Raw genomic sequence first — 27973 nt, forward strand, 5'->3', positions numbered from 1 at the left:
TTACTATAAAAAACAGCAATACATAAAATAGTATTGTTTTACTTGTAATGGTATTGGTGAATCAGAAGTCTTGCAAATTATAAAAAAAAAATAGGAACTGGTATTGTAAAATAAGATGGATAGGGACTGTATGGATGTGCAACTTATTAGATTTATGTATTTTTAAATATTTTTATGTAGTGTTTTTTCATTCTGTTTTTAAAATACTATACCTTCAACTCTGCAGATACAAGAAATGGAGAGTGGCTCGAGGCGACAAAGGCTAAAGCCTATGCAAGATGCAGAAGACCACATTAAGTCAAGAATTGACAAGCCAAATCTTGAGCAGCGATACATCAACAGATTTAAAGGTACACCAAATACTCTAAGTATCTGTCCTGTTTTGTAATGTCAGAGTACAGTACAACAGTACATTTGAAGACATGTACAGTCACACTGGAGTGATGAGAGCATTCAGTGCGTCACATGATCAACTGCCAAAGGAGGGCTGTGCGATATCACGCTTTAAGATTGTGAACTATTATAATATTCTGCATTTGTAGAGAGATCATAATATTATGCTAAAGTGCAAATTATCTCAGTTCTCCAGCTTATTGTTTGCATGTGTTTTAAAGCCTTGCCAGTTAAACACTTTATTCACACACTGATCTAACATGCGCTTAAAGTGTCAAATACACAGGGTTTCCATAAACACCATAGTTTTTATCTTAATTGAATGCAAACAGTTACGTGTCAGTATATTAGATCACTGGGTTGTTCATCCTATCTATCTATTTATATATATATACATATATATACATATAACAGCTCAGGTACACACTATATACAATGTGTTCATTTTGTTGGTAGTTGTAGAACATGTTACAGTGCAAGTGTTAATATGGTAAGACAATGAGGCTCTTATATTAAATATGTTTTTTCATCTTTCAGGACGAGGAGTGTTCACCAAGCAATTCATTTTAAAAGGGGATTTTGTGGTTGAGTATAAAGGCCTATTCACACAGGAACAAGAATCCTCTGGAGTGTTTCTTTTTGACTTTCCATGGAAAGGACAAATGTGTTGGTAATTAATTTTTATCCTTGAGTAATACTTTGATAATGCATTGTAATATATGCATAACATAATGGCAAAAACTTGCAATATAGGCCCTGTCCCAAATGGCACACTTCATGCTCACATGTATCTTGAGGGCTTACAATGGCTGCCGCGTGTCCGTTAAGTCCACAAGACCGTAGGGTGTCCCATTCTTCATTTGCTCGCGAGTGCCCTCTTTGCGGCTGCTATGCGTCCTCGATTTGCACTTCTGTTGAAGCTGTGAGCTCCACTGCAGAATTCTACCCCACAGTCAAAGCGGAATTACATCATGAAAGTGTGGACTCTGAGGATGACCGCAAGGGTTTAGGGTGCCATTTGGGACAGGGCCAATGTTCAACATGTTTAGAGTAAATTTTTTTAGAGATGCACCGATTGATCGGTTGGTGACCGGATTTGGCCGATTTTCACGTTATCAGTCTGACATTTTCGGCATGCATGTTAATCAATGAGTATGTTCACACCGGGAGCAGGAGCAGCGCGTGAGTGTCAAGCAGGAGTGTCGCATGAGCAGCATTGAAGTGGGGTTTCGGCGCCGAGTCTATTTGTGTTGCGCTTCTCACGCTCAGTTAAAGTGAAAGCACACTTTTGATGGACAAAATAAATATGATTTCACACAAAAAGTGCTCAAACATGAACAGAATTTGTATGTCTAGTGTGTTTGACCTTTTTTTATTATTCGGTTTGTGTAAAGTATATTGTTTTATAAAAACAAAACAAAAAGGGAATCGGCTAAAATCGGTATCGGCAGGTCAAACTCAATGAGAAATCGGAATCGGCCTAGAAAATTGTAATTGGTGCATCTCTAATTTTTTTGTTTCTTTATCCAGTAGATGAAGTTCGTACATGTTAATTTTCAAACACCATTGTCATGTTCTACTATTTGTCATTTTATTTATAATGATATGGACCTTTTTTATGCAGCATGGATGCATCGGAGGAGGATGGCAGTCTGGGAAGGCTTGTAAATGACAGTAACAAACCTAACTGCAAAATGAAGGTTGTAACATTCAATAACAGCCCACACTTGTGCCTTTTTGCTATTTTGGATATTTTTCCTGGGGAAGAAGTCACCTACAACTACGGACCATCAGAATGGCCGTGGAGATCCCAGGTAAAGAATGTTCTCCCCCAATATGCAATAGAGCATTTTCTAGAAGTATTTTCAAAGAATCTAGACAATGTAGGATTGTTGTTGTGTACACATTTGTCTTTATATTAATTATTTTACAGAGTAACATTACTGTCACAGCTTGGATGTCTGAATAACATTTACATGAAGAAAGATTTCCTTTACATCAAACTTTGCTTCAGTGGTCTGAAAATTTGTTGATATTGATTTTTAGCGGACCTTGTAGTGTTCTTGTTCAGTTTTCCTTATTTGCTATATCCCTAAAACAAGAATTGTTCATATTTTTTTAAATAAGGTTGCTTCAACCCAGTTAAATAAAAATAAGGTTTATTTAATTCATGTTTTAAATGAATAACTTCAACAATAAATGTAAACAGTACAAAATTGAGGTTACAAAACTATTCAACTGTAGTGTTTGTGCTTATGTGAGTATTTTTATATGCAGGTGTTCATTTTACATTATGACCATATAAAAAATAGAATAGAAACAGTAAAGTTTTGTATTGTAGGCAAAGATGTTCAAGACGTAGTTTCAGTTTTTTGCCACAATCAGACTTACAACATCTACATTTGTTATTGTTTTTATCCTGCAGCTTCTTTATCTCCAGCAAATGTCTACAACGGTATTTATTTTCATTCTCTCCTTTACAGATGAATACAGATGTTGCAGACAAAACTCCCTGTTTGGCAGAAGCAAGTGCAGAACAGGTATTGTGTAGTTTTGTAAGAGACATTAACATTTATTCTAGGTGTATTTTTTTGATTAATGTATGTTCATTATAGTCAAGTGTGCTTATTATACATCTACAAAGTGGAAAGTTGATATAGAGACTTGATGTAGAGCCAAGCACTGTGTGAACCTGAAAACACACTGCATTGTGAGGACGGAACGGTTTACTAGGACACTGTAGTGTGTTAGTTATGTAGGAAACAATAGGCATGAGATTGTGTTAAACTGAAAACACACTGCATTGTGAGGAAGGAACGGTTTACTAGGACACTGTAGTGTTAGTTATGTAGGAAACAATAGGCATGAGATTGTGTTAAACTGAAAACACTGCATTGTGAGGACGGAACGGTTTACTAGGACACTGTAGTGTTAGTTATGTAGGAAACAATAGGCATGAGATTGTGTTAAACTGAAAACACTGCATTGTGAGGACGGAACGGTTTACTAGGACACTGTAGTGTGTTAGTTATGTAGGAAACAATAGGCATGAGATTGTGTTAAACTGAAAACACTGCATTGTGAGGACAGAACGGTTTACTAGGACACTGTAGTGTTAGTTATGTAGGAAACAATAGGCATGAGATTGTGTTAAACTGAAAACACACTGCATTGTGAGGACAGAACGGTTTACTAGGACACTGTAGTGTTAGTTATGTAGGAAACAATAGGCATGAGATTGTGTTAAACTGAAAACACTACATTGTGAGGACAGAACGGTTTACTAGGACACTGTAGTGTTAGTTATGTAGGAAACAATAGGCATGAGATTGTGTTAAACTGAAAACACACTGCATTGTGAGGACGGAACGGTTTACTAGGACACTGTAGTGTTAGTTATGTAGGAAACAATAGGCATGAGATTGTGTTAAACTGAAAACACACTGCATTGTGAGGACAGAACGGTTTACTAGGACACTGTAGTGTTAGTTATGTAGGAAACAATAGGCATGAGATTGTGTTAAACTGAAAACACACTGCATTGTGAGGACAGAACGGTTTACTAGGACACTGTAGTGTGTTAGTTATGTAGGAAACAATAGGCATGAGATTGTGTTAAACTGAAAACACTGCATTGTGAGGACAGAACGGTTTACTAGGACACTGTAGTGTTAGTTATGTAGGAAACAATAGGCATGAGATTGTGTTAAACTGAAAACACTGCATTGTGAGGACGGACCGGTTTACTAGGACACTGTAGTGTTAGTTATGTAGGAAACAATAGGCATGAGATTGTGTTAAACTGAAAACACACTGCATTGTGAGGACAGAACGGTTTACTAGGACACTGTAGTGTTAGTTATGTAGGAAACAATAGGCATGAGATTGTGTTAAACTGAAAACACACTGCATTGTGAGGAAGGAACGGTTTACTAGGACACTGTAGTGTTAGTTATGTAGGAAACAATAGGCATGAGATTGTGTTAAACTGAAAACACACTGCATTGTGAGGACAGAACGGTTTACTAGGACACTGTAGTGTTAGTTATGTAGGAAACAATAGGCATGAGATTGTTAAACTGACGACACAGTAGCAGCTTCTTTATCTCCAGCAAATGTCTACAACGGTATTTATTTTCATTCTCTCCTTTACAGATGAATACAGATGTTGCAGACAAAACTCCCTGTTTGGCAGAAGCAAGTGCAGAACAGGTATTGTGTAGTTTTGTAAGAGACATTAACATTTATTCTAGGTGTATTTTTTTGATTAATGTATGTTCATTATAGTCAAGTGTGCTTATTATACATCTACAAAGTGGAAAGTTGATATAGAGACTTGATGTAGAGCCAAGCACTGTGTGAACCTGAAAACACACTGCATTGTGAGGACGGAACGGTTTACTAGGACACTGTAGTGTGTTAGTTATGTAGGAAACAATAGGCATGATATTGTGTTAAACTGAAAACACTACATTGTGAGGACGGTACGGTTTACTAGGACACTGTAGTGTGTTAGTTATGTAGGAAACAATAGGCATGAGATTGTGTTAAACTGAAAACACACTGCATTGTGAGGACAGAACGGTTTACTAGGACACTGTAGTGTTAGTTATGTAGGAAACAATAGGCATGAGATTGTGTTAAACTGAAAACACTGCATTGTGAGGACAGAACGGTTTACTAGGACACTGTAGTGTTAGTTATGTAGGAAACAATAGGCATGAGATTGTGTTAAACTGAAAACACTACATTGTGAGGACAGAACGGTTTACTAGGACACTGTAGTGTTAGTTATGTAGGAAACAATAGGCATGAGATTGTGTTAAACTGAAAACACTGCATTGTGAGGACAGAACGGTTTACTAGGACACTGTAGTGTTAGTTATGTAGGAAACAATAGGCATGAGATTGTGTTAAACTGAAAACACTGCATTGTGAGGACAGAACGGTTTACTAGGACACTGTAGTGTTAGTTATGTAGGAAACAATAGGCATGAGATTGTGTTAAACTGAAAACACACTGCATTGTGAGGACAGAACGGTTTACTAGGACACTGTAGTGTTAGTTATGTAGGAAACAATAGGCATGAGATTGTGTTAAACTGAAAACACTGCATTTTGAGGACAGAACGGTTTACTAGGACACTGTAGTGTTAGTTATGTAGGAAACAATAGGCATGAGATTGTGTTAAACTGAAAACACACTGCATTGTGAGGACAGAACGGTTTACTAGGACACTGTAGTGTTAGTTATGTAGGAAACAATAGGCATGAGATTGTGTTAAACTGAAAACACTGCATTTTGAGGACAGAACGGTTTACTAGGACACTGTAGTGTGTTAGTTATGTAGGAAACAATAGGCATGAGATTGTGTTAAACTGAAAACACTGCATTGTGAGGACAGAACGGTTTACTAGGACACTGTAGTGTTAGTTATGTAGGAAACAATAGGCATGAGATTGTGTTAAACTGAAAACACTGCATTGTGAGGACAGAACGGTTTACTAGGACACTGTAGTGTTAGTTATGTAGGAAACAATAGGCATGAGATTGTGTGAACCTGAAAACACACTGCATTGTGAGGACGGAACGGTTTACTAAGACACTGTAGTGTTAGTTATGTAGGAAACAATAGGCATGAGATTGTGTTAAACTGAAAACACACTGCATTGTGAGGACAGAACGGTTTACTAGGACACTGTAGTGTTAGTTATGTAGGAAACAATAGGCATGAGATTGTGTTAAACTGAAAACACACTGCATTGTGAGGACAGAACGGTTTACTAGGACACTGTAGTGTTAGTTATGTAGGAAACAATAGGCATGAGATTGTGTGAACCTGAAAACACACTGCATTGTGAGGACGGAACGGTTTACTAGGACACTGTAGTGTTAGTTATGTAGGAAACAATAGGCATGAGATTGTGTTAAACTGAAAACACACTGCATTGTGAGGACAGAACGGTTTACTAGGACACTGTAGTGTTAGTTATGTAGGAAACAATAGGCATGAGATTGTGTTAAACTGAAAACACACTACATTGTGAGGACGGAACGGTTTACTAGGACACTGTAGTGTTAGTTATGTAGGAAACAATAGGCATGAGATTGTGTTAAACTGAAAACACTGCATTGTGAGGACAGAACGGTTTACTAGGACACTGTAGTGTTAGTTATGTAGGAAACAATAGGCATGAGATTGTGTTAAACTGAAAACACACTGCATTGTGAGGAAGGAACGGTTTACTAGGACACTGTAGTGTTAGTTATGTAGGAAACAATAGGCATGAGATTGTGTTAAACTGAAAACACTGCATTGTGAGGACAGAACGGTTTACTAGGACACTGTAGTGTTAGTTATGTAGGAAACAATAGGCATGAGATTGTGTTAAACTGAAAACACTGCATTGTGAGGACAGAACGGTTTACTAGGACACTGTAGTGTTAGTTATGTAGGAAACAATAGGCATGAGATTGTGTTAAACTGAAAACACACTGCATTGTGAGGACAGAACGGTTTACTAGGACACTGTAGTGTTAGTTATGTAGGAAACAATAGGCATGAGATTGTGTTAAACTGAAAACACTGCATTGTGAGGAAGGAAAGGTTTACTAGGACACTGTAGTGTTAGTTATGTAGGAAACAATAGGCATGAGATTGTGTTAAACTGAAAACACTGCATTGTGAGGAAGGAACGGTTTACTAGGACACTGTAGTGTTAGTTATGTAGGAAACAATAGGCATGAGATTGTGTTAAACTGAAAACACTGCATTGTGAGGACAGAACGGTTTACTAGGACACTGTAGTGTTAGTTATGTAGGAAACAATAGGCATGAGATTGTGTTAAACTGAAAACACACTGCATTGTGAGGACAGAACGGTTTACTAGGACACTGTAGTGTTAGTTATGTAGGAAACAATAGGCATGAGATTGTTAAACTGACGACACAGTAGCAGCTTCTTTATCTCCAGCAAATGTCTACAACGGTATTTATTTTCATTCTCTCCTTTACAGATGAATACAGATGTTGCAGACAAAACTCCCTGTTTGGCAGAAGCAAGTGCAGAACAGGTATTGTGTAGTTTTGTAAGAGACATTAACATTTATTCTAGGTGTATTTTTTTGATTAATGTATGTTCATTATAGTCAAGTGTGCTTATTATACATCTACAAAGTGGAAAGTTGATATAGAGACTTGATGTAGAGCCAAGCACTGTGTGAACCTGAAAACACACTGCATTGTGAGGACGGAACGGTTTACTAGGACACTGTAGTGTGTTAGTTATGTAGGAAACAATAGGCATGAGATTGTGTTAAACTGAAAACACTGCATTGTGAGGACGGTACGGTTTACTAGGACACTGTAGTGTTAGTTATGTAGGAAACAATAGGCATGAGATTGTGTTAAACTGAAAACACACTGCATTGTGAGGACAGAACGGTTTACTAGGACACTGTAGTGTTAGTTATGTAGGAAACAATAGGCATGAGATTGTGTTAAACTGAAAACACACTGCATTGTGAGGACGGAACGGTTTACTAGGACACTGTAGTGTTAGTTATGTAGGAAACAATAGGCATGAGATTGTGTTAAACTGAAAACACTGCATTGTGAGGACAGAACGGTTTACTAGGACACTGTAGTGTTAGTTATGTAGGAAACAATAGGCATGAGATTGTGTTAAACTGAAAACACACTGCATTGTGAGGACGGAACGGTTTACTAGGACACTGTAGTGTTAGTTATGTAGGAAACAATAGGCATGAGATTGTGTTAAACTGAAAACACATTGCATTGTGAGGACAGAACGGTTTACTAGGACACTGTAGTGTTAGTTATGTAGGAAACAATAGGCATGAGATTGTTAAACTGACGACACAGTAGCAGCTTCTTTATCTCCAGCAAATGTCTACAACGGTATTTATTTTCATTCTCTCCTTTACAGATGAATACAGATGTTGCAGACAAAACTCCCTGTTTGGCAGAAGCAAGTGCAGAACAGGTATTGTGTAGTTTTGTAAGAGACATTAACATTTATTCTAGGTGTATTTTTTTGATTAATGTATGTTCATTATAGTCAAGTGTGCTTATTATACATCTACAAAGTGGAAAGTTGATATAGAGACTTGATGTAGAGCCAAGCACTGTGTGAACCTGAAAACACACTGCATTGTGAGGACGGAACGGTTTACTAGGACACTGTAGTGTGTTAGTTATGTAGGAAACAATAGGCATGAGATTGTGTTAAACTGAAAACACACTGCATTGTGAGGACGGTACGGTTTACTAGGACACTGTAGTGTTAGTTATGTAGGAAACAATAGGCATGAGATTGTGTTAAACTGAAAACACACTGCATTGTGAGGACAGAACGGTTTACTAGGACACTGTAGTGTTAGTTATGTAGGAAACAATAGGCATGAGATTGTGTTAAACTGAAAACACACTGCATTGTGAGGACAGAACGGTTTACTAGGACACTGTAGTGTTAGTTATGTAGGAAACAATAGGCATGAGATTGTGTTAAACTGAAAACACACTGCATTGTGAGGACGGAACGGTTTACTAGGACACTGTAGTGTTAGTTATGTAGGAAACGTCTCAGGTTACGTATGTAACCCTGGTTCCCTGAGAGGGAACGAGACGCTGCGTTTGAGACGCGGTGGGAACGCTCTGCGTGATTGCGTCATGAAGCACGTGTAAAATCAGTCCAATGGAAGCCCGATACGTCATGGGTGACGTCATAGACCAGGAAACTATAAATCACCCTTGAAAACAGACCGCGACAGCTTCTGAAAAAGTCTGAAGCAAGTCGATCAGGGCATGCAGGAAGTATGGCAGGCAAACGCAGCGTCTCGTTCCCTCTCAGGGAACCAGGGTTACATACGTAACCTGAGACGTTCCCTTTCAAGGGAACTTCGAGCTGCGTTTGAGACGCGGTGGGAACCCCATACCCACTACGCCATAGTGACAAATGCCCGTTCTGTGTGAAGTCCTTGCGCACACTAAGAAGCAAGCAACCTCGCCCCAGGAGTGGAGAGGTCAAGGTCATAAAACCTGACAAATGTATGTGGAGAGGACCAACCTGCCGCATTACAAATGTCAAGAAGGGAAACACCCGAAATTAAGGCCGTAGAGGCCGCCATACTCCTTGTAGAATGGGCCCGTACAGCCATAGGTGAAGGCTGACCGGCCGCTTCATAAGCCAATGATATAGCCTCAACTATCCATTTGCTCATAACCTGTTTAGATGCAGGGCACCCTCTTCTGAGTGACCCAAAACATACAAATAACTGCTCTGACTTACGCCACAGGGCAGCTCTGTGAACGTAGGCATCCAATGCCCAAACTGGACATAACAGGTTCAGTTGTTCCTGATCTGGGGTATTAAAAGGTGGAGGATAAAAGGCCTGCAACACTATTGGGCCCCTAACATTAACTGGGACCTTAGGAATATAACCCGGTCTAGGGTAAGAAATGCTTTCACCATACCAGGTGCAAATTCCAGACATGACGGAGCAACCGACAGGGCATGCAAATCTCCAATTATCTTGATAGATGAAATAGCAAGGAGAAATAAAGCTTTCAAAGTGAGGAATTTTTCTGAAACCTCTTCAATAGGCTCGAAGGGAGCCAGAGCCAGACCCTCAAGTACAATGGCTAAATCCCAAGCCGGTGCTCTAGAGTGCAGTGCAGGTCTCAACCTCAATGTACCACGGAGAAAACGAGTAATCAGAGGATCTCTCCCAAAAGAAGTACCCCCCAGAGGGGTATGATAGGCCGAAATAGCCGCCACATAAACTTTTAAGGTGGAAGGAGATAATCCAGCAGAGAAACGGTCTTGCAGAAAATCGAGAACTGAACCAACAGGGCAGTTAACAGGATCTAACTGACGCTCACCACACCAGGTGGAGAATAATTTCCATTTCAGTGCATACAGTCTTCTCGTGGAAGGAGCTCTGGAATGGAGAATGTCTCAACGACCTCAGTCGAGAGACTGGATTCTATGAGCCTGGCCCCCTCAGAGGCCAGGCCCACAGTTTCCACAACTCCGGTCGAGGGTGAAATATCGTGCCCCCTGCCTGGGACAGCAGGTCCCTCCTGAACGGAATCTCCAAGGGAGAGCCGTCCAGAAGAGACAAAGTCCGAGAACCAAACTCGAGTCGGCCAGTATGGGGCTACTAGTAGCAGATGAGCCCCTTCCCGGCGAACCCTCTCCAGAACCTCCGGGAGCATAGATATCGGGGGAAATGCGTACAGGTGCAGCCTCGGCCACACCTGCACCATCGCATCCAGTCCGAGAAGAGCTGGCTGCGTGAGGGGGAACCATATAGAGCAATGCGTTGTACAAACGATGTGAAAGGTCGACTTGACTTTAGTTAGACCAAAGTTCTCCCTAAGAAGCTCCACCACCTCGGGGTGAAGTCTCCAATCCCCTGGGCCTCAGCCCCTGCCTCAACAGGATATCTGCTCTGATATACGAGACCATCAGTGTGTTGTCCGCCATTCGCCGAGCAACCACTCATGATCGCCCCCACTTGTGAGGGAAGCATCCGTCGATAGCAATATGCGTCGACAAGAAGCCCCCAACACTGGGCCTGGGCGAGGAACCAAGGTTCTTCCACATGACCGAAGCACGAAGGCATAGCCGCGTGACCTTGATCATGCGAAAACGTATTTCCCCTCGGAGAAAACCCCTTGGTCCTGAGCCACCACTGCAGGGGTCTCATGAACAGAAGGCCAAAAGTAATACGTTGGACGCAACTGCCATGAGACCCACCCGTCTGAAACTGTTTCACAGTGAGTGACTGGCCTAGATATACCCCATTACGGCTGTAAGAATTGCTACACCTAGAAAAGTGGTCCTCAGAGCACACTCTTCTTGGCGTTGAGAGGCAACTCCAACATCCTTAATGAGACAGAACGACACCTCGATGCCGAACTGCCATAAACTCAGATTGAGCTAGGAACAACCAATCATTGATGTAGTATAATACGTGAATGCCCTGGAGTCTCAGAAGAGCCAGAGCTGCATCCACGCATACTGTAAAGGTGTGGGGTAATAAACCTAGGCCGAATGGAAGAACCCGATAATGGTATGCTTCGCCCCCGAAAGCAAACCTCGGGAACCTCCCTCATCCTCTTTCGGAAACAATGAAGTAATGGCTGTCTGCTGGGAGGAAAAACCCCTTCTACAGCTCCTTTTGCAGAAGTGACAGTACTTCCTGCTCCATAACCAAAGCCTGCTCGGGGTCCACCAATGAGAGGAGGACCCCTAGAAATCTGGGCGAACGAGAACCGAACTGAATTCTGAAACCCTTTTCTATAGTGTGCAGGACCCACTGAGAAATATGTGGCAGTAGTTTCCACGCTGCCAGAAATTTACTAGGGGAACCAGTCTCTCAAGACTGGCCTCTGGATTTGTTTGAACAGTCACTACGGCGCCCTGAAGCGGCAAACCGGCAGGGAACAACCGAACTGACCATTCTACGACCCTCCTCAGAGGATCGTATGGGGATGCTGACACCTCGGTGCCCTGAACGGCGAACCGGCAGGGAACAACCGAACTGGCAGCGCTGCAACCCTCCTCAAAGAGTTGCACCCCAGAGGAAAAACGATTTCTCAAAACCATCCCTTGGTTGAACAGTCACTACGGTGCCCTGAAGCGGCGAACCGGCAGGGAACAACCGAACTGACCGCTCTACGATCCTCCTCGGAGGATCGTATGGGGACGCTGACACCTCGGTGCCCTGAACGGCGAACCGGCAGGGAACAACCGAACTGGCAGCGCTGCGACCCTCCTCAGAGAGTCGCACCCCAGAGGTCGCCGAGGAGAAACGATTTCTCAAAACCGTCCCTGCCCCGGAGGAGCCCTCAGAAGCCTGATAGCCTCGTTTTCTTGCGACAGGACTTCTTGTCTAAGCTTTATTAGAGATGATGACAGTCCTCAGATCTTGCCTACCTCTAACTAGCTTAGTTCCTACGACCCTCCTCGGAGGATCGTTGAAAAAAGCAGGCACTTCGGCGCCCTGAAACGGCGAACCGGCAGGGAAACCGAACTGACTGCTCTTCTTTTTTCTTATTTGAAGGCTCGTTTGGGGATACTGACACCTTGGTGCCCTGAAACGGCGAACCGGCAGGGAAACCGAACTGGCAGTACTGCGACCCTCCTCAGAGAGTCGCACCCCAAAGGGTGCTGAGGAGAAACGATTTCTCAAAACCGTCCCTACCCCAGAGGGGACCACCCTTAGAAGCCAGATCGCCTCGGCGTCAGGGCTTCTCCTTTGTCAAAGCTATTTTAGAGATAAAACAGTCCTCAGATCTTGCATGTCTCTAACTGGCTAGACTGCGACCGCCACCCAGGTACCCCTCAATTGCGGAGGAGCCCGAATGGCGACGCTCTGTTTTGCACTTTGTGCTGAGAGGAGCATAATAGTTCTCAGGAACATTAGATTGGTGAGGAAGAAACCTCTGGAACGCCGCTGAATGGTTTATTTCTTAGTTTTCTTGAAAGCGGAGCGTCCAGAAGAACAGACATAATTATATCTTTATTTTCCTTTATCTTTATATCAGAAAAACTTATATATATATATACATATATATCACTCTGCGGCCACCAGCAGGAAACAACCGAACTGGCAGCGCTGCGACCCTCCTCAGAGAGTCGCCCCTCACATTCATCCATGTCCTTATATACTCTACCCACCAGCGCTGCCTAATAAAAATGTATTCATTATTAAGATGGCTGGTGGGTAACGTCGGGGTTAATAACGATAACGCCGACTCGGGAGAGAGAAAGCTCGCAAGCGTCTCTTTAACCCGAGGCAATGTCATACTATGATACTTAATACCCAAACATTACTATAGTCAGACATCTGGGGATTAAACACATAAAATACAAACCGGTTTATTCCACGATCTCGACACCTCAGTGTGGAGATAGGGAAAAACCACAGTCCGACGAGGAGGCTGAGATACAGAGTTTTCCTGTTTTAAGATACAGTTAATCTAACAAACTCTTCTTTATTTTCAATCTCATAATGTTCAGCTGGCCAGTAAATATTTAACTGGCAACAGCACTAGATAAACCCTCCTTTTTTTCTTTAAAAAAGCTCCTCTTTATTCAACAGAGTTATGAGCTGGAAAATGTATTCATTGAAAACTCAAACATCTGCCTTTTTATAAAGATTTGTATTTGTTTTCTTTCTTTTTAAACAAAACACTAACGATACCAATTCCTCGGAACTGGAAATCGCAGCACACTAGATCTGGCATGTGAAAGCTGAGAAAGGGCGGAGCCCGTCCCAACCCCCGCTGTCAGATCCGTTTTCGAACCCCGAAATACGAGCCGTCTCCGAGCCTCGGCAACAGAGAGACCGCTCGGGGAACGCGAACCGAACCGTCCTCCTCGAAGAACGCCCGGCGAGAGCGGAGCGTCCTCACGGACAGCTTCTCGCAATGCACAGTCAGATCCCTCGAGAAATGACTGTTGCATGCTCCACTCCCAAACAGCAACAAAAAGCTGATGTGTGTCCCCACCCGTGATGTAACTAGGGCAGGGAACAACACAACGTCTATAATATTGCTTTGCTCGCCATAATGATAGATAGTGATATATATATTGGGCTTGACAAACAACAATAAATAGACAAGGACAGAATCACAGAGAGCGCTTGCTGAAGACTACAGAAGCTGTCGCGGTCTGTTTTCAAGGGTGATTTATAGTTTCCTGGTCTATGACGTCACCCATGACGTATCGGGCTTCCATTGGACTGATTTTACACGTGCTTCATGACGCAATCACGCAGAGCGTTCCCACCGCGTCTCAAACGCAGCTCGAAGTTCCCTTGAAAGGGAACAATAGGCATGAGATTGTGTTAAACTGAAAACACACTGCATTGTGAGGACGGAACGGTTTACTAGGACACTGTAGTGTTAGTTATGTAGGAAACAATAGGCATGAGATTGTGTTAAACTGAAAACACACTGCATTGTGAGGACGGAACGGTTTACTAGGACACTGTAGTGTTAGTTATGTAGGAAACAATAGGCATGAGATTGTGTTAAACTGAAAACACTGCATTGTGAGGACAGAACGGTTTACTAGGACACTGTAGTGTTAGTTATGTAGGAAACAATAGGCATGAGATTGTGTTAAACTGAAAACACACTGCATTGTGAGGACGGAACGGTTTACTAGGACACTGTAGTGTTAGTTATGTAGGAAACAATAGGCATGAGATTGTGTTAAACTGAAAACACTGCATTGTGAGGACAGAACGGTTTACTAGGACACTGTAGTGTTAGTTATGTAGGAAACAATAGGCATGAGATTGTGTTAAACTGAAAACACTGCATTGTGAGGACGGAACGGTTTACTAGGACACTGTAGTGTTAGTTATGTAGGAAACAATAGGCATGAGATTGTGTTAAACTGAAAACACTGCATTGTGAGGACAGAACGGTTTACTAGGACACTGTAGTGTTAGTTATGTAGGAAACAATAGGCATGAGATTGTGTTAAACTGAAAACACTGCATTGTGAGGACAGAACGGTTTACTAGGACACTGTAGTGTTAGTTATGTAGGAAACAATAGGCATGAGATTGTGTTAAACTGAAAACACTGCATTGTGAGGACAGAACGGTTTACTAGGACACTGTAGTGTTAGTTATGTAGGAAACAATAGGCATGAGATTGTGTTAAACTGAAAACACTGCATTGTGAGGACAGAACGGTTTACTAGGACACTGTAGTGTTAGTTATGTAGGAAACAATAGGCATGAGATTGTGTTAAACTGAAAACACTGCATTGTGAGGACAGAACGGTTTACTAGGACACTGTAGTGTTAGTTATGTAGGAAACAATAGGCATGAGATTGTGTTAAACTGAAAACACTGCATTGTGAGGACGGAACGGTTTACTAGGACACTGTAGTGTTAGTTATGTAGGAAACAATAGGCATGAGATTGTGTTAAACTGAAAACACTGCATTGTGAGGACAGAACGGTTTACTAGGACACTGTAGTGTTAGTTATGTAGGAAACAATAGGCATGAGATTGTGTTAAACTGAAAACACTGCATTGTGAGGACAGAACGGTTTACTAGGACACTGTAGTGTTAGTTATGTAGGAAACAATAGGCATGAGATTGTTAAACTGACGACACAGTAGCAGCTTCTTTATCTCCAGCAAATGTCTACAACGGTATTTATTTTCATTCTCTCCTTTACAGATGAATACAGATGTTGCAGACAAAACTCCCTGTTTGGCAGAAGCAAGTGCAGAACAGGTATTGTGTAGTTTTGTAAGAGAACTGTCAACACAGGAGCAGCTACAATTGCTGTCAATACCTCTGTGCCCCACAGTTTGGCAAGCACTATGCTTTTGGTTTGTGAAAATTCAAGTGTGTTAATTTTAAATCTGCAAAATAGAAAATAAATAATAGTAAATAAGTATATAAATTATTTGTATATACTTTTGTTTAAAAAAAAAGTAGAAGCTAAATTACGGTCTATCCCACTCCTCTTCCTTCCTACTAAATAGTGTCACAAACATGACTTGGTCCATGCAACTGTGTCATGCCTGGACAAATGCACAGTATGCCTGGGATCTGGGATGTCTGCTCTTAAGTGGATTGGTTTCAAATGTAAAGGTGAGTAAATACATGCATACTTGCATACACTATATTGCCAAACGTTTTGGGACGTTTGCCTATACATGTACATAAACTTAAATTACATCCCATTCCTGATCCGTAGGGTTTAATATGGAGTTAACCCTTTGCATCTATAATTTTTTATCCAGACATCAATAGCTGTATTAGTATCAGTGAAACTGACCTTTATTCATAAAAAGATGCCAATGAACCAAGTATTTAAAAATGTACAGTAAACTATACAACTTTGTCTCTACATTAATTCGGAGATTAGCTGTGTAATTATTACATTATAAAATATATAAACTAAAACCTATAAAAACGATGAGATATAAAGACATCACAGACTCCATAACGCAATGAATAAAAAGTATAAAATCATTGGTTACCCATAAGCCAATCACATATCGTTTGGTTATGACGCGCCAGCTCAGCCGCATCTAACTTCCTCTGTAAACCAGAGCATGTGAGCGAAGCAGAGCGGTGTAACGCTCAGCTCAATATTCCGCTCTATGCGCGTATGCTCCACTCAGTCGCTCGCGTCCCAAGCGAACGCTCCACTGATGAATCGCTCACACTCACCGGTAAAACAAATCCCGCTCAGACATAAATGTTTCTGTAGGTTACTTGCCTTCTGTTTGTACTTTGTAATGAATATCTGGAATAAATGTATAAATTACAGTAGCTAGGATTGTAAATAGAAGTTATTTACTGGTGATTCTGAATAAAAGTCTGTTCTTTTTATTCATTTAAATGCATTAAATTAACTTAATTAAAAAACATGTCTAGCCCTTTGGCAAACTTGCCTATTAAATGCAATAACTGAAAAGGTATATTTGATTTTCGTTATTTTATTTCCGTGAACATAACTGCAGTTGCAAAACAGGCATATTAAAACGCGCACGCACGCACACACACACACACACACACACACACACAAACAAGATGAAATGCATGTAGAACTTCACAAAACACATCTGGACTATCATGCTCATAAAAGCACACACAGGTGAAATGCACTTAACAACATCTTATCAAAGCACACCTGGATGATTTACTGGCATTAGTAAAAGAAACGCGCGTTCTAAAGTTTAAATAGACCAAAACTGCGGGTAATTGCGGTCTATTTAAAAACGTCTCAATCTTTACATCACTTTAGAATTTACTTTTAGAAACATTAGCTTGGACAAAGTATTAGGTTTCAGGCTCATGCGGTGTGCCCGGGACAGTAATCCAGCGGCGGAAAACACGCGCTCAGCACTGGAAGAACCACTGGATTGATCCAGCATTGGTTTTCCAAAATCCTAGGACATCTTCATGTGGACCTTTTCTCATTGAGCCCAGGTACTCCTCCATCTCACCTCTGGCACTGTCAGCTACACTCGAGTTGCTCTCATATGAGCCGAAAATGAGGGCCTTCTTGGGAGCGCTTCTAGCCTCAGTCACTGTCCACCGCAGTCTCCACACCACTGCATTCTGCCTCTTTTACCAACATTTCACGAATCTCTACGAGTTGATTGCTCACTGTACCATCTCTAATGATCCATTCAGTTTTAAAACGTGGATCCAATACAGCCGCCAACACAAGGTGCTTGTCAGAGTAAAATCTGTTAAAACGAGTAGAGACATTATCTGACAGTGTCTCCACAAATGCACGAATGTTGACGGAGCGGTTGTCAGGGACACTGGACAAAAGCTGTTTGATTTCCATTACAGCTGGAAGAATCATGCCAAGGTTTCCGAGCTCTTTTTGCATAGCAGTTGTAAGCTCTGCCAGAGGCAATAGCACCTCAGTCAGGGCTTGGAGATGAAGTACGTCATTCATGGTCAGCTTACTGTGCTCGGGAATTTTAAGTTTATCAGCCTCCTCAGTGTTTAAGGTGCTTTTTCTAATACTCTTTACAAGTTTTGCCGTTCGTGTGATCATTTTGTCTACATCAGCATGACCGTTTATTGCATCCTTTATGGCGAGTTGCAGTAAATGGATGGGGCATCGCATATGCAGATTAGATTCAGTGATGTATGTGGCGCTCATGTTTTCTATGATCTGCGCAAAATCTGTCTGGAATGGTGAAAGTGGACCTTCCTCTGTGCCACTGCCATCTTCCTCAAGGACCTCTTCCTCACCCTCCTCTTCAGTTGAGCTTTCATCAAACCCTGGGAGGTCGAAAGCCTTTACCATGTTACTTGCGCTGTCAGTCACCACCCTGACAACTCGCCGTTGTAAATTCCAGTGTTGCAAAATACTTTCATATTTATGAAAAATATTCTCAGCGGTGTGGTGTCCTTTAAGATGTTCACAGGACAGCAGCACAGTGTGACTGTTAAACATTTCATCAATGAAACTTGCCACAACACCCAGAAAGCTGTGTCCTCTTCTGTTTGTCCAAATGTCTAAAGTAAGCACAAAGCCATCTCCTAACTGCAACAGCTCTCTAAGTCTGCCTTCCATCTCGCTAAGAGCATTTGGCATCAGAGTGTCACGTACTGTACTGTAGCACGGTGTGGTATAGCCGGGCTGGGCAACGCTGACAAAATGGCGCATACCCTCACGTTCACCTTTTGTGAGAGGTTCATAATCCACGTAAACTATCTTAAAAAATGCGTCATCTAATTCTTTCTTCCGTGCATTAGACACAGAGAACTGGGGAGTCTGGGGACGCAGGAGAGGAAAAAAATTCTTTATCTCCCTTTGATTGGTAGCAGTTTTTTCTGTAAAAACTAATTTGTGTACATTATAATAGCATTCAGTACATTTTCTGTTGCCTACATCTAAATTATAGGCCTACCTAATTATTCGGGTCAGTTTTTTTTGTTTTATTTAAATTTAACAAGTGGTTCAATTAGGGCTGCACGATTATGGCCAAAATGATAATCACGATTATTTTTAACAATATTGAGATCACGATTAATTATCACGATTATTTGTTGATTTTAACCAAAACAAATGTTATTGTCACATAGGCTAATTATAACTGCTTTCACATCCATATTGTGCTACATTCCTGCTAATGTACAAGTATGTGCATCAAAATAAAACAGGTCCTCTTATTCACCAAAATTCAGTGCATCTCCTTAAAGAATAAATAAAAATAAATAAAACAATAAAGAAAATGTAGCAAAACTTCAACAAGGCACTATTTTACATTGTGTAAATATATTTTAGGAAGCAAAATATAAACTTGCATTGTACCTGCATAATGGGTGTGAATAAAACTCAAAATATACAATCAATAAAAAAACAAATATTCCATAACAGAATGTAACCAAATGAGAACATTTCAAGGCAGAACTATGGAAGTTCAATTAATGGATAAAATTCAGAGTCATTGTTGTTTGACGCTTAAGAATCTGAAAACCTGGTTGTGGTACAGTGTCAGTGATTGGTTGTGAAATCATACTGCATGAATTGAATCTTATTTAATCTTCCACATGAAAGTTTATGTGCTCGAATTATTTCTATGTATTAAACTATAGTTCAAAACAAGACGTTTGTAGTACTGATTATTGGAGTCCATTAATCGAACTTCCATGCCTCTTATATAGTAATTATATATTACTATGTAGTACCAATTTACTAATGCTCACACTCGGTCTCTCCCGCACGCAGATACTCGGTCTCTCCCGCGCGCAGACACACTCGGTATCTCTCGCGCGCTGTCGCACGCTCGCACACTGTCGAGTGCGCTCTTGGACACACGGGCTGTGTCCGAAATCTCCACTCAAACCACTACTCCCTAACCCCTATGTAGGGGGTAGGGAGTAGAGCACTATATAGTGAGCTCACCAAGCATAGTAGAAACACCACTTTCGGACACTACTCGATCGTCTCTCGGCGCCGTTTATTACGTCATTACTGTCGCACTATTTAAACGTGCTATCATCTGTCAGCTGGTGCAATGCATGATGGTATGTAGGGCTTGGGTTAGTGACCATCAGTTGTACACTACTTTTCAAAATGCATTCTGGGATACATTGAGTGGACTATATAGGGTATAATAATCATCACTTTACATTCGGACAGCACTACAAAATGGTGAGCTCACTATATAGTCCACTATATAGTGAGTAGTGGGAGATTTCAGACACAGCAACGGTCTCTCGTGCTCTGTCACTCGCGCGCAGACACACGTCTCTCTCGTGCACTGTGGCTCATGGAGGCACGTGATCAGACAGTGGTTTAGGGAGCGCTAGATTGGCTTTGCAAAAAAAAAAAAAAAAAAACTTTGATACGGAGCGTTCTGAGAACGGATTGACGCATTTTAAATATCGCTCGATCACGCGAATTTGATCGTGGGAAGCCAAAATCGTTATCGTGATTAAAATTAGATTAATCGTGCAGCCCTAGGTTCAATAACTGCTGTCTAATTTCAACTTAAAAATAGGCTACATCAACTACAATTATGTAGGCTAATTCATATTGTGTGTTGGCTATAGGTTATTTTTAGTTGCACTGATATGATGATTGCATAACAAATTAACAATTCGTTCCAACCTGACGTCAGCATGTTTTAATAATTAATTTCCTCATTTTATTTAAATCATACAAAATTAACAATATAATATTTCGATCCATGGTTTAGTAAATCGTGACCACGTTGTAATAATTTGTTTCCTTGTTTTAATAAAACGAGAGTAGCCTACGAATTAGTTCAACATGGCCACGATTTACTAAACCAGGGAACGATTTAAGAATTTGTGGAAACGAATTTAATTCGTGGCCACCCTAAATGAAAGAACGAATTCTTAATTCATGGGACATGGGTAATTTGTATATTACAATATATTTTTGTCTTCATGTCATGAGAGGGGCTCAGTACAACAGCCTACCTTACCCATTTATCTATTAATTTATTTTCGAATGGTATAGGCTATAGCTCACCTTTTGCTGCACTACCATGTTTGCGTAGCACATCCTCGTGCTTTCTGGCAATGTGACGCTTTAGATTCCAATATGAATCTTTGCTAACTCTCACAGTCTCTCCACACTCCCTTTCAATTTCTTCTCCCTGCTCGTTCTTAACTGTGATTTTTACTGGGCATTTATGCATAAGGCTCGCAACTTCCTTAAAACAATGTTTGAACTCCATAACCAACCCATTATTGCTTTAGCTAATTCACCGATTCTCGAACTAGCAAATCACAATAGGGCATTCTGGGTTGAGCGAGCGGCGCTGAGCGGACGGAGCGAGCGGAGCAGAATCTTCAGAAAGGCGCTCTCCGCTCAGGAGGAAGTATTACCGCTCCGCTCACATGCTCTGCTGTAAACACATATATAATGCGAAAACGAAACCACCGAGCGAAACACCGGAGTGAACATGGCTGTGAACGACTTTTTCAGACTTTGTAAAGTAAATCTATGCATCCACGGTACAATTAGTGCCTCTAATATTTAACAGTAGAGAGAAATAAGAAAATATTTGCAGCCAACTGTCAAAGTTAGGATTAGTTCTGTTAAACACAGCTCTTTGTTCATCTTGAGTCTGTCGGAAATGCTGCAACTTAATTGCAAGATTACAGCATGACATGGAAATATTTAAGAACTGGAAAAGAAAGGAGACACTGAACTGTCAAAAGGGTGCCAGTTCGAGCTCGACAGGGCCACAACATCACCTCCATTCAAAATGTTTAACAAACACTCTTCTTGTTCGGGCTTCAGTTTGCAAATGCCAGGAATCATGGGCATAGGAACCGGGGGGGACGTGTCCCCCCCCCAAAATTGGAGACAGTCGCATTTGTCCCACCCAAAAATTATACCGCGGAGAAAAATATTTGATTTGAAATCTTTAACTCGCATGCTTGTCATGTGCCTGTTTGCAGTCAGTTGCCTACTGGAAATTATGTCACATAAAATTTGATGAAAGTGATGCTTTGAAAACATATTTCTGACAATAAATGAAAGCTATTTGAAATGGTGTCTATTTTGTCTCGGCTGAGCTGAGATGAGAACAATATTCTTGTTCAGAATATTGTTCAGAAAGCCGTATTCTTGTTCAGCTGCTTCATCTCGTTGTCAGTCGACCATGATCGCGCTTCCCTCGCGCACGCGCATCTAGGTGACACGGATAAATGTACACAGCAATATATAATGAATATAGATCATAGATCTGGGAGATCCGTAGTTGCGCGGGATGTGGAAGCGCGCAAAAGTTCCAGAAATGTACAAAAAGTGCCCTGGCCTTGAATGACAAGGTAAGGAAAATAAGACTAAATCAAAATTAAATAACCAAGACTAGTTTGACCATGTGATTTTTCTCAGGAGATGTTTTGAGCATTTTACTTCAGACACCGGATTATCAGCAAACTGCAAACTGCCAATAGAACTGCTAGCTGGCTACTCAAAATAAACTAGCAATCTATTCAGTCAGCATATTTGTATTTGATCTGTGTGAGTTACAGAAATATAAGACTTGCTAGACCTACCTTTTTTATATATATATATTTCTTTGCACAAAAGTCTCCAGAAAGTGCCATTTAATGGTTTATTTATTTTTTTAAATCCCAATTTAACCCCTGATTAGGCCTGCAATTAAAGAATTGATTTGATATTTATCAGTTAGCCTAATTACTGCCATTCAAAATGTGTTTTCCTTTATCTTTACAAATGTATCTTTTTAGTAGAATAAAGTATGTTGGTGAATGTTTTGCAGTGTAGTAAATTTATGACACATTTCTGTTCAAAACATTAACGGATCTGTCAGGTTTCCGTTATGTGTCCCCCCCCAATGTTAAACTCATTCCTACGCCCCTGCCAGGAATATTCTCCACAACAGAGCGAATTGCATCCCGTGTCTCCATATCCACGGTCGTTTTCAATTTCACTAACCTATCTTAAACTCGGCGCTTAGCGTCTACATCACGGCTCTCAGCCCGCCCTCTGTTCGTTGATTGGCCGACTGTATTCAGTCGGGAGGAAAACTGAGAGATAGGTCGCTATCTCAGACTGAGTACAGAAGCGAACTGAAATTGAGCGGAAGTACGAAGTCTGACGTAGTCAGGCTAGGAGACTGGAGCTTTTGCTTAGAATTTTGAATACCAATCATGCTCAATATTAATCAGGAACTTTACGTGCATTCCCTTTAAATTAATTTTGTCTCACTTTTTAAAATGAATGAAATTGTTTAATGAAGATTATTTAGTGAATAATGATTTATTTTAAAAATGCATTTTTATGATTCTAATACTGAAAAATAGCTAAATGTGTTTTAGTGTAGATATATTAATTTATATTAACTGACTGTTGTCTTTCAGTTTGTTCTGGTGTGTGGCACAAGGGTTGTCTCAAGCAAGCATTTCCTGAGGTATGTCAGATTTACTTTTGTAGGTACCATTACATTTGTTATTTAAAAAAAAATACTGTTAGTTTAACATGTATTCTATTTTTAGGATAAACATGATTTCAGCTCAGAGGATGATAGTGAATCAGATGAGGACATGCATGAAGATAAGGATTATTTACCAGACAGCAACTCTGATAGTTCCGAATCTGATTCGGATGCAAGGTCTCTGGAGGTCTCTACTCTGTCCCAGGGTCCCCTCTCAGGGAATATTGAAACATTTGATACTAGAAAAAAAAACCCAGATGAAACAACAGATGACAAAGCAGGTGTTAAAGGTATAAACTACTGTTACGTTTGTCAAAAGCCTCAGTCTAAACTTGCCAGACATCTAGAGACACACAAGACAGAAGCAGAAGTGATGGAGGCTCTCAGTTTTCCAAAACGTTCAGTAAAAAGACGACGACTTCTGGAGAAATTACGTAATCGTGGTAACTTTCAACACAATGTAGTTGTTCTCAAAACAGGAACCGGGCAAATCAAATTAAAAAGAACTTCTAAGCAGTCTAAATTTATTCACTGTGTCTATTGTAAAGGAATGTTTTCCCGCAAAGAATTGTGGCGGCACTCTCGCAGATGCCACTTCATGCCAGAACAGGCTTCCGGTGGGTTTGCAAAGCCCAAAGTCTTGGGCTTGGCCTCAACTGCTCAGTCTGTGTTCTCTGAAAGTATTTCTCAAGGGGTTTGGAAGCTTCTTGACCCAATGAGACTGGATGATATAACAACAGTTGTTCGTAATGACTTCAGCATTTTGCAGCTGGCACAATCTCTGTACAACAAGCATGGATCTGATACTACAAAATATGAGTATATTCGTCAGAAGTTAAGGGAACTTGCACGTGTGTTGTTGGTTTTGCGTGGTGATTCGTTATACACCATTGAAGATGCTGTTAAGCCTGGAAATTTTCACAAAGTTGTCAAAGCTGTGAAAAAAGTGTCTGGTTTTGATGAAGAAAACAACTCTTACACAGCACCAAGTCTTGCTCTAAAAATAGGGCATTCTCTACAGAAAATAGCTGACATAATTCACTGTAGGGCTTTGATGACAGAAAATGAGGGCTTGATCAAATCAACTGAAGCTTTCAAGTCACTGTACTCCACAAAATGGTGTGAGCTTGTATCACACTCTGCCCTGAACACACTTAGTGAGAAGAAATTCAACAAACCATCGACCTTGCCTTTTACCCAGGATGTGCAACTTCTTCATACTCACCTCGAACAGTCTGCAAATGCTGCCTTTGACAAACTGAAGAAAGAAGCATCTCCCCAAAGTTACGCTGACCTTGCAAAAGCCACTCTTGTTCAGACTATAGTTTTTAATCGAAGGCGTGCAGGGGAGGTGTCAAAAATGCACTTGAAGAACTTCATTGCTAGAGACAAAAGCGTACTCCATGTTGATGTGTCCTTGGGATTAACTAAGTTTGAAAAGAAACTTTGTGAGCACTTCACTCGGGTAGAAATCCGGGGCAAACGTGGACGAAAGGTGGCTGTCCTCCTTACACCACAAATGGTGAAATCGCTGAATCTATTAGTCAGCAGAAGAATGGAATGTGGTGTACAGGATGCCAATATCTTTCTCTTTGCTAGACCAAAATGTTCAAGTTATTACAGAGGTCAAGACAGCTTGAGACTTCATGCAGAAAAGTGTGGAGCCAAAAAACCTGAATATCTACGCTCAACCCAGCTTAGGAAACATGTTGCAACCCTTTCGCAAATTTTAAACCTCAAAGACAACGAGTTGGATCAGGTGGCTGACTTTCTCGGGCATGATATACGTGTCCACCGTGATCACTACAGACTGCCTGAGGCAACAATTCAGCTTGCGAAAATCTCGAAGCTACTTTTAGCAATGGACAAAGGTTGTCTTGGAAACATCCAGGGAAAGTCACTCGATGAGATTCAAATTGAAGGTATTTTATATATCTATTGCATAGGTGTTATTCCAATACCAATCTCAACATTTCCATACAAGAGTATTACACTTAATTAACGTTATGATTTCAGATCAGATCCAGTTGACCGATACTGAAGATGATGCAGATGATGAACCTGATGGCACCAGTTCATTTGGCAGACAAAATGAAATGTCATCAATACAAGAAGCCTGCCAGAATGGAGGTAATTATTTTAATGGTATAAAGAAAAATGATACATTATAAGGTAGTGGTGTTTGGACTGAGAAGTACACTCACCTAAAGGATTATTAGGAACACCTGTTCAATTTCTCAATGCAATTATCTAATCAACCAATCACATGGCAGTTGCTTCAATGCATTTAGGAGTGTGGTCCTGGTCAAGACAATCTCCTGAACTCCAAACTGAATGTCAGAATGGGAAAGAAAGGTGATTTAAGCAATTTTGAGCGTGGCATGGTTGTTGGTGCCAGACGGGCCGGTCTGAGTATTTCACAATCTGCTCAGTTACTGGGATTTTCACGCACAACCATTTCTAGGGTTTACAAAGAATGGTATGAAAAGGGAAAAACATCCAGTATGCGGCAGTCCTGTGGGCGAAAATGCCTTGTTGATGCTAGAGGTCAGAGGAGAATGGGCCGACTGATTCAAGCTGATAGAAGAGCAACTTTGACTGAAATAACCACTCGTTACAACCGAGGTATGCAGCAAAGCATTTGTGAAGCCACAACACACACAACCTTGAGGTGGATGGGCTACAACAGCAGAAGACCCCACCGGGTACCACTCATCTCCACTACAAATAGGAAAAAGTGGCTACAATTAGCAAGAGCTCACCAAAGTTGGACAGTTGAAGACTGGAAAAATGTTGCCTGGTCTGATGAGTCTCGATTTCTGTAGAGACATTCAGATGGTAGTGTCAGAATTTGGCGTAAACAGAATGAGAACATGGATCCATCATGCCTTGTTACCACTGTGCAGGGTGGTGGTGGTGGTGTAATGGTGTGGGGAATGTTTTCTTGGCACACTTTAGGCCCCTTAGTGCCAATTGGGCATCGTTTAAATGCCACGGCCTACCTGAGCATTGTTTCTGACCATGTCCATCCCTTTATGGCCACCATGTACCCATCCTCTGATGGCTACTTCCAGCAGGATAATGCACCATGTCACAAAGCTCGAATCATTTCAAATTGGTTTCTTGAACATGACAATGAGTTCACTTTACTAAAATGGCCCCCACAGTCACCAGATCTCAACCCAATAGAGCATCTTTGGGATGTGGCGGAACGGGAGCTTCGTGCCCTGGATGTGCATCCCACAAATCTCCATCAACTGCAAGATGCTATCCTATCAATATGGGCCAACATTTCTAAAGAATGCTTTCAGCACCTTGTTGAATCAATGCCACGTAGAATTAAGGCGAAAGGGGGTCAAACACAGTATTAGTATGGTGTTCCTAATAATCCTTTAGGTGAGTGTATGCCAAGGTACTGTACCCAAGACTGCCTGTAGGAGCTGGCAGTATGATCACTATAGTTGTGTAGTACTATAGAATGTGAAAGCAACTTTGACTTGGGTCCGTATTCATTTAGGAAGTAAAGTAACTTGCATGTGTTGTGACTTGTTTCATTTTTTTATGATTTCTTACTGGGCTACCGTAAAATTGGGGTGTAACAGTTAAAATTACTCACGGTTTGGCTTTGTCAGTTTTAGGGGCATGGTTTCGGCATGGTTTGATATGTTCAGGGGGAAAAAGGACTACTGTCAAGTAAAAACAAAGAAAATAAGAAAAAATAATCAAACCACAAGCAACAGCATATTTCAATAAATTAAAATAAGCAAGGGATAATCCACGGCTAGCTGTGGATTTAACCATTTTAATGCACAACGTGGAGGCATTTTGGCTGTTACGCCAAACCCATGATTCGGTTCGAATCACGAAAGTTGCTGCTAGCTCATGGACACCTCCTACTAACGCTCTGCATCTCTGCAAGTTTCGGAGGGGAATGATTCAGATTTCTCTTGGCACAGCTACTAAAAGACCGAAAAGTTGCTCACGTCACATCTACATCGTCAAGCTCAGTTTGAGTCTGTGCAGTACACTCAGCGATCAGGAAAGGAGTACTTCTAATGGGCTTCACTTTTCTCTGTTGAATCCACTGTGTCCATTTCTTTTACTGTCTATGGCATCATGTCAATTAACAATCTTTAAACTTTCAGACTTGGCTCTGTTGAGGCAAAAACAATTCATGTTGATTCTAGTCTATTTTTGTTCATAAAATGTCATAGAAATGCATGTATTATCAAAATTACATGCATTTTGTAATATTTTGTGAACTAAATTGTAAATGTTTGTAGCTTGTAACTGATTTTTTAAAATTAAACATTTCACATTGCAATGTTTTCTTGTTTTTATCTTTCTTGTTTTTAGTGACTGAAAGTGTTGAACATCGGGGGAAGAAAAGAATATGGTCAAAAGCAGAAGTTGCTGCTGTGATGCGGCATTTTAAAATCCACATAGCCAAAGGTCATTTGGCGACAAAATCTGAGTGTCTTCAATGCAAATCTGCTGAAGAGCATGTGCTACAAAACCGGTCAGTACAAAACATTAGGGATTTTGTGAGAAACAGAGGTATAACAGCCAAAAGGAGAAGTCAGTATGAAAG

At 40.9% G+C, this 27973-nt stretch overlaps 1 protein-coding gene across 2 annotated transcripts; it reads left to right on the forward strand.

The window, feature by feature from the left end:
* Positions 1 to 25: 25 nt before the first annotated feature.
* On the forward strand, positions 26 to 27973 carry LOC130102786 (N-lysine methyltransferase KMT5A-A-like). 2 transcript variants are annotated; one of them, XM_056268834.1, is made up of 5 exons: positions 26 to 350; positions 931 to 1063; positions 2018 to 2207; positions 15635 to 15691; positions 27739 to 27973. In XM_056268834.1, the coding sequence occupies exons 1-5, from the start codon at positions 236 to 238 to the stop codon at positions 27739 to 27741; spliced, it is 498 nt and encodes a 165-aa protein (XP_056124809.1). In that variant the 5' UTR covers positions 26 to 235; the 3' UTR covers positions 27742 to 27973. The 2 variants fall into 2 exon arrangements, with proteins under 2 accessions (XP_056124809.1, XP_056124808.1); XM_056268833.1 differs by lacking the exon at positions 15635 to 15691 and adding an exon at positions 2877 to 2933 and having other exon boundaries at positions 30 to 350.

This window comes from Rhinichthys klamathensis, unplaced genomic scaffold, assembly GCF_029890125.1.
Source record: "Rhinichthys klamathensis goyatoka isolate OS25496 unplaced genomic scaffold, OSU_Roscu_1.1 h1tg000277l_1, whole genome shotgun sequence".
In the NCBI taxonomy this organism is placed as follows: Eukaryota; Metazoa; Chordata; class Actinopteri; order Cypriniformes; family Leuciscidae; genus Rhinichthys; species Rhinichthys klamathensis.

Excerpts from the sequence above, each read along its gene's own strand:
- LOC130102786 (XM_056268834.1), top strand. The coding sequence starts at position 236 with ATGGAGAGTGGCTCGAGGCGACAAAGGCTAAAGCCTATGCAAGATGCA. Across the intron at positions 1,064-2,017 it reads TGGAAAGGACAAATGTGTTG|CATGGATGCATCGGAGGAGG; the intron begins GTAATTAATTTT and ends TTTTTTATGCAG. Across the intron at positions 2,208-15,634 it reads AATGGCCGTGGAGATCCCAG|ATGAATACAGATGTTGCAGA; the intron begins GTAAAGAATGTT and ends TCTCCTTTACAG.